This window comes from Aristolochia californica, unplaced genomic scaffold, assembly GCF_029961685.1.
Source record: "Aristolochia californica isolate CCGP_79_NKW_82.1479 unplaced genomic scaffold, dmAriCali1.0.hap1 SCAF_12, whole genome shotgun sequence".
NCBI lineage: Eukaryota > Viridiplantae > Streptophyta > Magnoliopsida > Piperales > Aristolochiaceae > Aristolochia > Aristolochia californica.
In genome coordinates, this window is record NW_027181793.1 from 2,696,371 (window position 1) to 2,708,718 (window position 12,348).

A 12,348-nucleotide genomic window follows, 5' to 3' on the forward strand; every position below is an offset into this window, starting at 1 on the left:
GCCAACTAAGTAGTAATTCCTGATTCATTTTGGACTAAACCCCTTGTCGAATTCTTACTTTCAAAATGTCAAACTGTCATGATAATATACTACTAAAAGTTATGAATATAATAAATAAAGTCATGATATGGCATAAATAGAAAACGTCGGTCCAATCCCCAAATGAACTCTGGCCATTTCTTATCTGGTAGTCTGCAACTCTGAACCGCCATGACGATAGATCCATCTTCCACCTTCATTTCCATCCTATGGATGACCTTCTCGCTCTTCTCTGCCTGGCTTATCTACACTGCTACACGACCTAGGAACCAGAGAGGCGCTCCCTGCCCGCCCGCTTGGCCCATCATCGGCAACCTCCACCTCCTCTCCGGCTCCGACCTCCTTCACGTCAAGTTCGCTAAGCTCGCCGACCAGTTCGGTCCCATCCTGCAGCTCCGAGCGGGGTCTCGCCGCATCCTTCTCGTCAGCGACGCCGCCGCTGCTGGCGAATGCTTTACCACCCACGACCGCGTCTTCGCCTCCCGCCCTCGCACAGCCGCCGGCGAGATTCTCGGCAACGATTTGGTCAGCCTCGTCTGGGCACCCTACGGCCCCTTGTGGCGTGAGCTTCGGAAGATTTCCACCCTCGAGCTCTTCTCTCACCGCCGCCTTCTTCTGCAGGCTCCCGTCCGAGACGAGGAGACGTCCGCCGTCGTCGCCGCCATCGGGCGAGCGATGCCCGGATCGCCGGTGAGGATCAAGGATTACCTACTCGATATGGTGATGCGAATCATTTTACGGAAGGTGGGTGGCGGGAGAGGCGAATGGTTTATAAAGCCGGAGGAAACTAGAGAGCTCTTGGAACTGGTGGAGACGGGCTTCTACTACAGTGGAATTCCTGTTCTGGGTGACTCTTTGCCGTTTCTGAAGTGGGTCGATTGGAAGGGAACACAGAAAGCCATGAGAGAGATTATAGGGAAGATTAATGCCCTGTTTGAGTCGTGGGTCGACAAGCGAAGGAAGATGGGAGGAGTGGAGGAAGTTCTGGATTTCATGGATGTTCTGGTTTCCATGGCGGATGGTGACAAGATTGATTGTTTGAAGGAGTTGACGAAGGAGCGGAAGGATTTGGTCGTCTATTCACTTCTCGAGGTTAGTCCGTCTATGTTCATATCTACTGAATGTTAGAATTATGGTTTCAAATAGATAATTTATAAAATAAAATTACCATGATATTAAAGGCGTGGGACCCACTTCTAGATGTTGTCATTGGATGTTCAGTACAGGAAATAATGGCCAGCACATCCCCCTATAGAGGTATATTAAATGGGTACATTGACTTAGACACATCCCTTGGGATTAAGGAGATATGTCTCTCTTGAGGGGATGTATCCCTCTTGAGAGGATGTATCTCTTCTAAGAGGATGTCCTTATGAAAAGTCATTAGTGCACCCTTTGAAAATCTATATAAACCTCCATGGTCTTACAAGTGAGGCTAAGGCTATTTGCACACCCAGTCTGGCTGAACGGGAGCAAGCTTATCACTTGTAAACGGAGTATAAAAGATTATCTTGTGCACTTCAAGTTCTGTTTATATTCTTCAAGATGAAAGGTACGCTCTCTTTATTCTTCTTATTTCAATTCTATGATATATGTATGGTTTTCATGATAATGGAATTATGGAGGATTTAATATCTATTTTCTATGATGTTTATATTATTATTAGACATCAAGTCTAACAAATACAAGTGATTAATGCCTCTGCTGGTATCATAGAGATAGATTATAGGTTTCTATATTTTTCCATAATTTTTGGCTATTTATTAGTGAATGAAAATAAGCCTAATTTAGGCTTATTAGGTTACTGTGCGCGGGCTACTGTGCGCGGGCCTGCTATGTGCGGGCTACTGTGCGCGGGCCTGCTGCGCGGGTTACTGTGCGCGGACTGATGTGCGCGGGCTGCTGGCCACGGGCCTGCTGGTGCAGGCTTGTGCGGTCCGGGTCGGTGATGACCCAGAACTATGAACCAAACCGGGTTTTTACTAATATAATGAACCAGAATGTGTTTTAAGGGTTTATTATTACCCAGAATTGTATTTTGAATAGGATTTCCATGTTATTTGGCTATTTGAAGTATTTATAATTAGTGTTATTGCATGTCTTGTTAAATATTTATGTATTTGTATGTGAAAATTAACTTAATTATATAATTTGCAAAATCCCCAAAGGGTAATGCATTTTGTATAAATTAAATTAATTTTATGTGTGTTTATTTTGAGTATAATTTGTTTTATGAGTTATATTAATTTTATTATATGATTAGCAAAATCCCCAAAGGGTAATGCGAATTGTATAATTAGATTAGTATGTTGTAAATTAATTCATATGAATCCCCAAAGGGTAAGTATGAATTAATTTATTTGTTTATTTGTTGGTTTGTGATTGTTGGTTGTTTATCATGTGTGGAATGATTTGCCTAGTAACTCTCATGAATCCCCAAAGGGTAAATGGGAGTACTAGATGGTTGAAATAATTCTATAATTATGTATGTTCTCCCAAATATTGAAATATTTTCTGGATGACAGGAATATCCAGTAGTGGACATAATTTTGCTGAGTCCCTAAAGAAAAATGTACTTGATGGGACTAATTATGTGAACTGGTCACAACGGATTGACTTAATGCTACGAGGCTATAGGTTTGATAGGATTATCAAAGTGGATACTCCTCCTCAAAGACCTTCCCGAATAAACTACCCTGATAATCTGAAACAGTATAAGAAGGACTTTAGAAAATTCAAGGAATGGGATAATGCTAATGAAATTTCTAGGTCACATATTCTTGGGGCTCTAAGTGAGACTCTCTTGATGACTTATTTTCATGTCCCCACTACAAAAGAGATTCTCGACCAGATTGAGGCTAAATATGGTAAAAAGTCGTCTACTCACATCAATAACTTATGGCAAAAGTTCACTCGTGCCAAATGGGAAGAAAATGTTGATGTGAGAAAACATGTAAATGACATGCTTGCCATGGCAGATGAGTTAACAATATCATGGTAGACCAATGGATGAAGAAACTAAAGTGGTCACCATTATCAACTCTTTACCCAAATCTCTCAAATATATTCAAGACTTTTATTCTTTGTCCAAGACAAAGTGGACTATATTTGATTTGGTTAATATGATCGACCACCAGTCCGAAAGACTCAATCCGAGTATTGAGTTAAATAAACCTTCACCTAGTGCTAACGTAGTTTTGAAGCCGAAGAAAAATAATTTTAAGAAGAAGGGAAAGAAATTTCGATTTCAAAACTTCAAGGACAAAAAGGTCAATCAACAAAGGGTTGAAGTACATGCAAATTAACGTGTTTGCTTCTTCTGCAATAAGCCAGGACATATAAAGAAGTATTGTAGGGCTTTGAAAACCATGCAAGAAGGGCAACAGGAGAACACCAGTGAGTCCTTATCTCTTGAAACTTGTACTATTTATATCAAGCCTTTTAGTTGGTGGGCTGATTCTGGTGCAACTGTTCATGTATCGAATGAGTTGCAGGGTTTCAAGGAGCTAAGAAAGATTGAGGACAAAACAAGTTTTATTTACATGGGAAATGATGAAAAGGCCATTGTGGAAGGCGTGGGAACTTACCGACTAAAGCTTGTTGATAATAAGTTTTTTGATTTAGAAGATTGTCTTTATGCTCCTTCTATGAGAAGAAGTCTATTATCTGTATCTTGTCCTGAGAAACTTGGATTTACATTTTACTTTGGAAATGGAAAGTTTCTTATGTTACAAGATGATAAAGTTATTTTGAGAGGTTTTCGAAATTCTAGTCTATATCAATTGTAACTTAGTGGAAATATGGTGTTCAATGTTTCTACTTCTTTGGATATTAAAGAAAATGAATTGTATTTGTGGCATTTACTACTAGGGCATATAAACAAGGATAGAATTACAAAACTTGTGACACAAGGATTATTGAAAAATCTTTCACATAATGATTTTCCTATTTGTGAGTGTTGTATATATGGGAAAATGACAAAGATACCCTTTCCATCCAAAGGCTCAAGAAGTTCTTATGTTTTGGATATTATTCATTCTGATATATGTATGGTTTTCATGATAATGGAATTATGGAGGATTTAATATCTATTTTCTATGATGTTTATATTATTATTAGACATCAAGTCTAACACTATCAGTACGAATTTCTTCTGTACGGTAAAGGAGTGCAGAACTGAACCAAGGAAGATGACGGAAATCCACCACACCATCTTTCAACTGACTAAGGTCAGAAAAACTTATAAAATCCTAAAATTCAAATATGAATCTTCCATGAAAAAAGATATGGTGAGATCGCAGTCCTTTTGCTGTCGAAACTTGGAGCAGCTGATAGATATTTTAGGAATATTTTGTTGGTGCATACTCCATGGAAAAGAGCAGGTACTGGTTTGTTAATCTTTTGAAAATTCCGTTCAAATCTTTGATTGCACAGCTTTCGACTATTCTTTGGAGCTTTTGACTTTTCATTATAATATTTATTAAAAATAAAATTAATTTACTTATAAAAATATTCAGATAAAATTTAGATGAATATTTAAATTATAAATACTTGCAGTGAGACACGTGTACGACAAAGACACCGATTTTCCTGTTGCCCTTTTCATGGATGCCTCTAGGGGTGGCTTCGAACCGAGCCGGCTCGTGAGCAGCTCGAGTTCGGCTCGGTTCGATTCGTTATCAATCGAGCTCAAGCCAAGCTCGAACACTGAAATCGGCTCGTTTACCTTAACGAGCCAAGCTCGACCGAAGCCAGGTTCAGTTCGTTGGCTCGTGAGCCGGCTCGAGGTGAATCGGAATCGGTATCGGGATCGGGATCGGGATCGAGAGCGAGGGGTGGAAAATTTTTTCCTCCCCTCATCACCGCCGAGCCCCTCCCGTCGGCTGTTGTCGCCGCCTCTACCGCCGTTGCAGCTGTTCGCCGGCCGTCTCTACCACCGTCACAGCTGCTTGCCGGCCGCCTCTATGGCCGTCCGTTCAATTTCTTTCTCTCCTCTATTTCCGTCGCCTCTGTTTCTGTTGCCTCTGTTTCCGTCGCCGCCGCTTCCGTCGCAGCCGTCATCCCCGACGACAGGTCCTCCCCGGCGCCGTAACCCCCTTCCCTCCTCGTCGTCTCGGCAGAAAACCAGAACCTAACTTCATGGGAGAAATAATCTCCCCCCTCCCTTGCTCGAAGATGATCTCGCATGTGCGATTTCGCACGTGCGAGATCATAAAGTTAAAAAAAAAAAAAAACTTTTTCCTCTCAAAAAAATTAAAAATAAATTTTATAGAAATAAGTTTCTATAAAATATTAGTGTCTCATGTTTTTTTAAATATTTTTCTAATTGAAAATTTTTGTTAAAAATCATATAATTTTCTAAGTAAGATTTTCGTACCAAGATGGGGTAGAAAACTGTATAGAAAATTTTTGAATAAGTATTTAACAGTTGATGCTGTAATACTTTTAGTATGAAGCAATTTTCATTGTAATTTTGTGTTTGATATTTTATTTAATTAAAAATTTATCGATAAGTATAATAATATATTAGATTTATTATTAATTTTTATTTATTTCCCTATAAGAGACAATAAAAGGTCCATTTAACTTTCCTAAGAAAATTTTAAAATATTTCTTGTAATTTTCTAATAAGTCACTAATAGTAATAAGATTTTATTTAAAGGTTTTTTTGGGAATATGTATCATAGGAAATTTTTTTTAGTTTTTCCTAGAATATAAATTTTCATCTAGGGGGATTGAAAAATTACAAAACATGCTAGACAACAATTGGAGTAAAAAAGATTAATATTGGTACATTTTAATCTATTATTGAAATTCAATCCGGAACCTCCTCTATCATTATATTTTTTTTAAAATGTATGGATAATTTTATATATAATTTATTTCAAAGCCACCCCTACGAGATCATAAACAAGGAAAAGGAAAAAACTCTTTGTCCCTTCCTTAAAGAAATTGAAAAGATATTTTAGTAGAAATACGTTTCTAGAGACTATTAGTGGTTTTTTCAATAAATGTTAAAAAGACATTTTTAGTAGAAATATAGGGACCATTAGTGCCTCATGTTTTTTCAAAATATTTTTCTAATCATAAATTCTTTTTAAAAAATCATATAATTTTCTAAGTAAGATTTTCTTGCCAAGATGGGTAAGAAAACCATATAGAAAAATTTTGAATAAGTATTTGACAGTTGATGATATAATACTTTGAGCATGAGGCAATTTTCATAGCAATTTTGTGTTTGACATTTTATGTGATTAAAAATTTATCGATAAGTATAATAATATATTAGATTAATTATTAATTTTTATTTATTTCCTTAGAAAAGGCAATAAGAGGTCCATTTAACTTTCCTAAGAAAAATTTAAAATATTTCTTGTAATTTTCTAGTAAGTCTCTAATAGTAATAGGATTTTATTTAAAGGATTTATAGTTTTTATTTGGGTGATTGTAAATTGATAGTGATATTTCATTTAATTTTGTTGTGTTTGATTATTGTATGGAGTTTATTTATAATGTTATGCAGTGTATGGAGTGTTTAGACTATTTTATGGAGTGTATAAACAATTTTATGGAGTGTTTATGGAATGTATAGATAATTTTATGGAGTGTTTATGGAATGTTTATGCAGGTATTATGTATATTGATTATGCCCAATTTTAAGTAGAGGTCATGCCGAATTTTGTACAAGTATTATATATATAGATTATGCTCAATTTTAAGTAGAGGTTATGCCCAATCTTATACATGTATTATATATATAGGTTACGTCCAATTTTATGTGGAGGTCATACCCAATTTTATGTAAAATGTATGCATAATTTTATATACTTTTTATTCGATATATATTTTTTGAAAATTTTTAAATGTATGTTGAGGCTCGAGCTTGGCTCGAAGCTCTGCTCGAACTCGTTGGGCTCGAGCTCGATAACAATTTTAGGCTCGAGACGAGGCTCGGCTCGAACATAGGTAGGTTCGGGCTCGCTCGGCTCGATGCCACCCCTAGCTGCCTCCCCTTGTAGTGAAAATGGAAAGGGTGAGACTCTCACGGAAAACGGGAGGGACGGGGAGGGATCTTTCCCTGGCCCTCTTCTCCGACCAAGGAGACAACCCCTCCCCCGTCTTCGTCTGTGCAAACCAGTGGGAGGGAGTGGTTGTCTCCCGACACGTAAACTTTCAAATCAGAGATGCAAAAATGTTTTCTACGGTAGAGAACTGGCGTGCATTTAGCTTGGACGCTTAGGGTACTTTTTTCTGTCAAATATCTAGGCCATTGTTGAGCTTTTTTACATGAGACCTTCGGAAATGAAGCTCGCCAGAAATCTGTATCTATTAGTCTCTGCGTCAATACAGAAACCTTTGCTGCGGGGGTGATTCCAGGTCTCCCTTCTCCGGTTTTCGTAGGGGGGAGGCGGGGAAGAGGGAGGTCGTCTCCCATCCCTCCGGTTTGCAAAGACGGAGACTACAGGCCCCCCTCGCCCATCTCCTCTCATCATAAGGTGCAAAATTTTTCCCATACTTATAATTTCAATTTTTATTCATGATCATGTCCATTCTCTTCTCTTAACTTTCCTAAAAACTCAATTCGCCCTCCGTTGTTTTTTTGTCTTCTCTTCATGCTAGCATCATATTGAATCTAGCGTCCCTTAACCAAGTTTCATTGGAGCCCTGCAACAGGTAATCGTATTTGCGGCCATAGACACAACTGCACTGACATTGGAGTGGCTCATGGCAGAGCTTCTTAACAAGCCTCACATGCTTCGAAAGGCACAAGAGGAAATAGACTCAAAGGTGGGAAAAGAAAGGAAAGTGGAAGAAGAGGACGTAGAAGAGCTACCTTACTTGCAGGCCATAGTGAAAGAAACACTGAGATTGCACCCAGCCGGGCCTTTGCTAGTGCCCCATGAGTCCACAGAGAATTGCTCGGTAGCTGGATTCCATGTTCCGGCAGGGACCCAGCTGATAGTGAATGCCTGGAAGATCCACAGGGACCCTAGTTATTGGCTTCACCCTCTCACATTTGAGCCTGAGAGGTTCTTGGGTCCAGATGGGTCGGCCACGGAAGTGGACATGAAAGGGCAACATTTTCAGTTCATTCCCTTCGGTTCCGGCCGGAGAGCCTGCCCCGGAGCAACCCTTGCTTTGTCTGTGCTCCACCTCGCTGCTGCGCGGATGCTTCATGCGTTAGAGTGGCGGTTGCCGGCCGGAATCCCGGTTATCGACATGAGTGAGGGACCAGGGCTGACCTCTCCTAAGGCTGTACCACTGGAGGCCTTGGTATTTCCCAGCTCCACTGCCAAATTGTACTCGTAAATGTTGTCCAAATTGTACTCGTAAATGTTGTAGTGAAGGGGTGTCCCCCTGTGCCGTATGCCTGTTACATCCTGTGTTTTTCACTACACTTCTTAGTCTTAGTTTGATATGGTACACTCAAAACTGATGCAACCCCAGCTTATAATTTACTGCTTTCCTGTTAATTTATGTTTTAATTGTGTCTCCTTTTATACTGAAATATTTGAAGCCAATTCCATTGATGCATTTAGTCACTTTTATGTTTTAATTGTGTCTCTTTTTCACTCTCGCCTCTGTACTTTCCTACGCCTCCTCCCTACGTTCCTCTTCTTCACCAACTTCGTCCTCATCCTCTTCTCCCTCTCGCCTCCTCTCCCTTGATCCAACTTCACGCTACGCCAGCTACCAAGAATCCTACTCCTTCTCTTACCCGGTGTTCTCCTCACTCCTGGACCTCCTCCGCCCCTATTTCCTCAGGGCCAATCTCTCCCTCTCCCCTGAAATTGCGCTCTCAATCGCACTGTCCACCGAATTCAATCGCTCGCCAGCACTCCCTCGACCCTTTCCTTGTCTCCAAAATTACCAACACGGTTACCCGTCTTCTCGCCACTAAGGTCTTCCCGGGGTATGTGAAGATTCCCACTGGCCATCGCCTCATTCAAACTGTACAGTCGTTCAGGGAGACATCTTCCTTGCCTAACATATGAGGCGCCATTAATTCCTCCCCTATTAAGTTAGCGAGACTCCCACATAATGCAGACCCTGCTGCCACCCTGCTGCCTTTAGGTCTCGTCACAATTTCTCTGCCATTCACCTTCAGGCTGCGGCTGACTACAGGAAGATCTTCTGGGACGTTTGTGTCAAGGCCGCTGGACCCACGGATGATGCAACCCATTTTCGGGATTCGCTTCTTTATCACCGACTCACCTCTGCCGAGATACTCCGTGATTCAGTGGTTACCGTCAAGGGCCATGTCCGGCCATACCTTGTTGGTGATGGGTGTTATCCTTTGTTCTCATTCTTACTCACGCCCTTCTCTTCCAATGCTACTGGGACTCCAGAACAGAATCACTTACGCTCTATGGTCGAGCAGGCCATTGGATTGCTGAAGTCACGGGGAGGATTTTGCAGAATTTGAATGTCGGATTGGACCATGCAGCACAGACAATAGTTGCATGCTGTGTGTTGCATAATATTTGTCAGGTTGCAGGTGAGCCGGAGCCTGCACCCTACAAGGATCCAAAAGAGATAGGCCTGCCAGCAAGGGTGCTAGAGAGTGAAAAGTCATTTTATTATTTTGGGGAGAGCTTGAGACAAGCTATGGCTGATGATTTGCAGGAGAGACATTAGAGTCTTTCATCAAGGTGAAGGGATGCAGGTTACAGAGCATATGTTGACTTGTAACGCTGTAGACTTTGTCTAATTTATGCTGATTTTAATGATCATTTTGTTACTACGAAGGACTTGTGGTCTAAAATTAACGCATTTTGGTCTCTCTCTCTCTCTGTCTCTCTCTACTTATTGATGAGGAAGCAGAAATACACTAGCATGTTTTTGAATCAACTCTTGTAAGCTGTAGTGATTTAGTATGAAAACCCTCTGATGATGTTTGTCAAACTGATGTAATCTTTTGGTTGAGTTGATGAGAGAAAAGTATCCATGTGATCTAAGACGAGGTACTGCAACCTGAAAGATCTCTGTTTCAAGTGCGTTTCTTTTTCAGGATGTTCTTTTTCCATTGAGGATCAGGACTTGATTTGCTCACCTGGAATTTACTTTTCTGCATTGCATTGTCCTCCAACCCATCTCTTTGTCACGGTTAGCCAAATAAGGAGCATTATTCCAATTCGTTTTATGATTGTAAGATATCTGTAGTCAAAAGCTTGTTACTGTTCTAGAATTTCATGAAAAAAAATGGTTGAACATATGATTATGTCATAAGAGAATGTGATTATTATTCTGTTATGAGATTGGGGAGTAACTGTTGGTTGAGTAATAGGTCACTGTTGGCAAGTCATACAGAATCTACTTAGCCTACTTGGAACAAGCTTCTACCACTGCTTCTTTTGATCGGCAAGCTCAGCATTTATGTTACAGTGTCAAGATGATGTGATGCTTCTTTAACTTGCTTGGATCTACCGTTCTCAGTTGGCGTCTGCCTATTATCACTGGGTTGTTAAGGTTGTCTCACTTCAGTGTAATCCTTCAGAAAAATTAATTACTTTCTGAGAAGAAAACAGAAGCAGCCACTCTGTATGCTTTGCCTCTGAAGGTTGACATTTGCTTCCAGATTTTGTGAAAATCATCAAACGTCCTACAGTTCTTGCCCTTTCATTCAATCTCCTTTTGACCTTGTCCTACAGTGTTGAATAGCTGAAATTATTTTGTTGCGGCACTTGAGTATGAGGCTTAAGATGTATTTCACCTCTATGATCTTTTGTATACTTGGCTGCAATGTCTTCTCAGCTTTTCCTCTCTTTGGCAGATAAGGCTAATTCTCCTAATTTTCAAAACTTGACTGGTGGAATACACTTCTCTGACCATTTTTGCTCAGCGTGAAAATTTTCCATATTCATCATTACTGTGTATTGTTCTACTTTCTCATTTTTTTAAGAGGATTTTTGTGAGAACTAGCAAAGAAATACTTCTCCATTTCAAAAGAAAACTAAGAAATACTCCTATCACTCAATTTATGCTTGAATTTGCAACGGAATGACATCAGTTTAAATCTGAAAAAAAAGGGACTATGTGACCTGACTTCAATCTGAAATTGTTGAACAGTGAAGAAAGACAGGTTGAAGTTCATTGACTCCAGAAATGAAAAAGCTAGTTATCTTTAAACGCAGGATTTTTTGGGTTTTTGCTTGATTAGTAAATTGATGTTCCCTGGCTATCAACTCCATGAGGTATCTGTCTCACCCTGGCTGTGATTCACATCTTCATTGGAGAATCTAACAACATCAAACTCTCTGGCACTGACAAGTCTGCTTTTTGTGTGTAAAATTGTAATGAACAGAGCATCTTTGAAACGTTATGTTTGACATGGTATTTGAGCAACAGAATCATTCTCCCATCACCGAAGAACAGAGCATTAGCTCTGTCTCGTAGTCGAAGAGCAAACCAGCCACTCTATCGCCGGAAAAAAAACTAGAGTAGGTATGCTCTTTAGTCGCCGTGAAACCAGCTTTATTTTCGAACGTTGTCGATGACAGCACCACCAGCCCGAACGTCACCGACGACCACATCACAAAACAAAAGACGCTCTGTCGTCGCCGTGAACGAAGAAGACGTTGTTGCATTCTTTTCTTCATTCATCGCCGTAACACCAAACCGCTCACTCCGGTGGAACTTCCAAACGTCGCCGACGATCACACCATCAGCCAGGCGAAGAAGGAGGCGCACTGTTGTCTCTTCTGCTGTCGCTAACAAAATCAGGTCGTCGCCGAAGCCGGAGACGAAGATGTTGGTATGAGGAAAAATTTAATCGCTTTAACTTAGGTCCCGTGATTTTGTTTCTTTCTTACAACGACCCGAACTGGGACCAGGACATGGACTTGGACCGGACCAAACCGTTTTGACCCAGAAACAGGAAGTAGATCGGTCTGGAAGAAGAAAAAAAATCTGGGCCAACCCAATGACAGAAATTGATGGCTACCACTACATGCACATCAACTGAATTGTTCCCAGCACCACGACAGTAGATTATCGTACGCCAAGATAATTCTGTCTTCCAATTGGAATCATCCTCGTTGAGACCAATTACCCATTATGGTCTCAGCTCATGGAGATGTGTACTGGTGCTCGCAACAAATCTGGATACCTCACCGGAGAAATGAAAAAACCAGAATCTGGAGATCCCAATGTTGGCGTATGGATTACAAAAAATCAAAGAGTAAAACGTTGGCTTATTGACTCAATGATTCTGTCGCTAATGCAGCGATTTATTCGCCTCTCTACTGCCAAGGATATATGGGAAGTCGTATCGAAAAGATTTTATGATGGATTAGACGAAACATGTCT

The 12,348-nt window shown here is 40.3% G+C and overlaps 1 protein-coding gene and 1 pseudogene across 1 annotated transcript; both read left to right on the forward strand.

Annotated features, from left to right (window-relative positions):
• Positions 1-215: 215 nt before the first annotated feature.
• On the forward strand, positions 216-8,520 carry LOC137946318 (xanthotoxin 5-hydroxylase CYP82C4-like). The gene is made up of 2 exons (XM_068792560.1): positions 216-1,131; positions 7,714-8,520. Exons 1-2 carry the CDS (start codon positions 253-255, stop codon positions 8,347-8,349), a joined length of 1,515 nt encoding a protein of 504 aa, XP_068648661.1. The 5' UTR covers positions 216-252; the 3' UTR covers positions 8,350-8,520.
• Positions 8,521-8,608: 88 nt separating this feature from the next.
• On the forward strand, positions 8,609-9,678 carry LOC137945703 (protein ALP1-like; annotated as a pseudogene).
• The last annotated feature ends 2,670 nt before the right edge of the window (positions 9,679-12,348 follow it).

Excerpts from the sequence above, each read along its gene's own strand:
- LOC137946318 (XM_068792560.1), top strand. The coding sequence starts at position 253 with ATGACCTTCTCGCTCTTCTCTGCCTGGCTTATCTACACTGCTACACGA. Across the intron at positions 1,132-7,713 it reads TCGTCTATTCACTTCTCGAG|GTAATCGTATTTGCGGCCAT; the intron begins GTTAGTCCGTCT and ends GCCCTGCAACAG.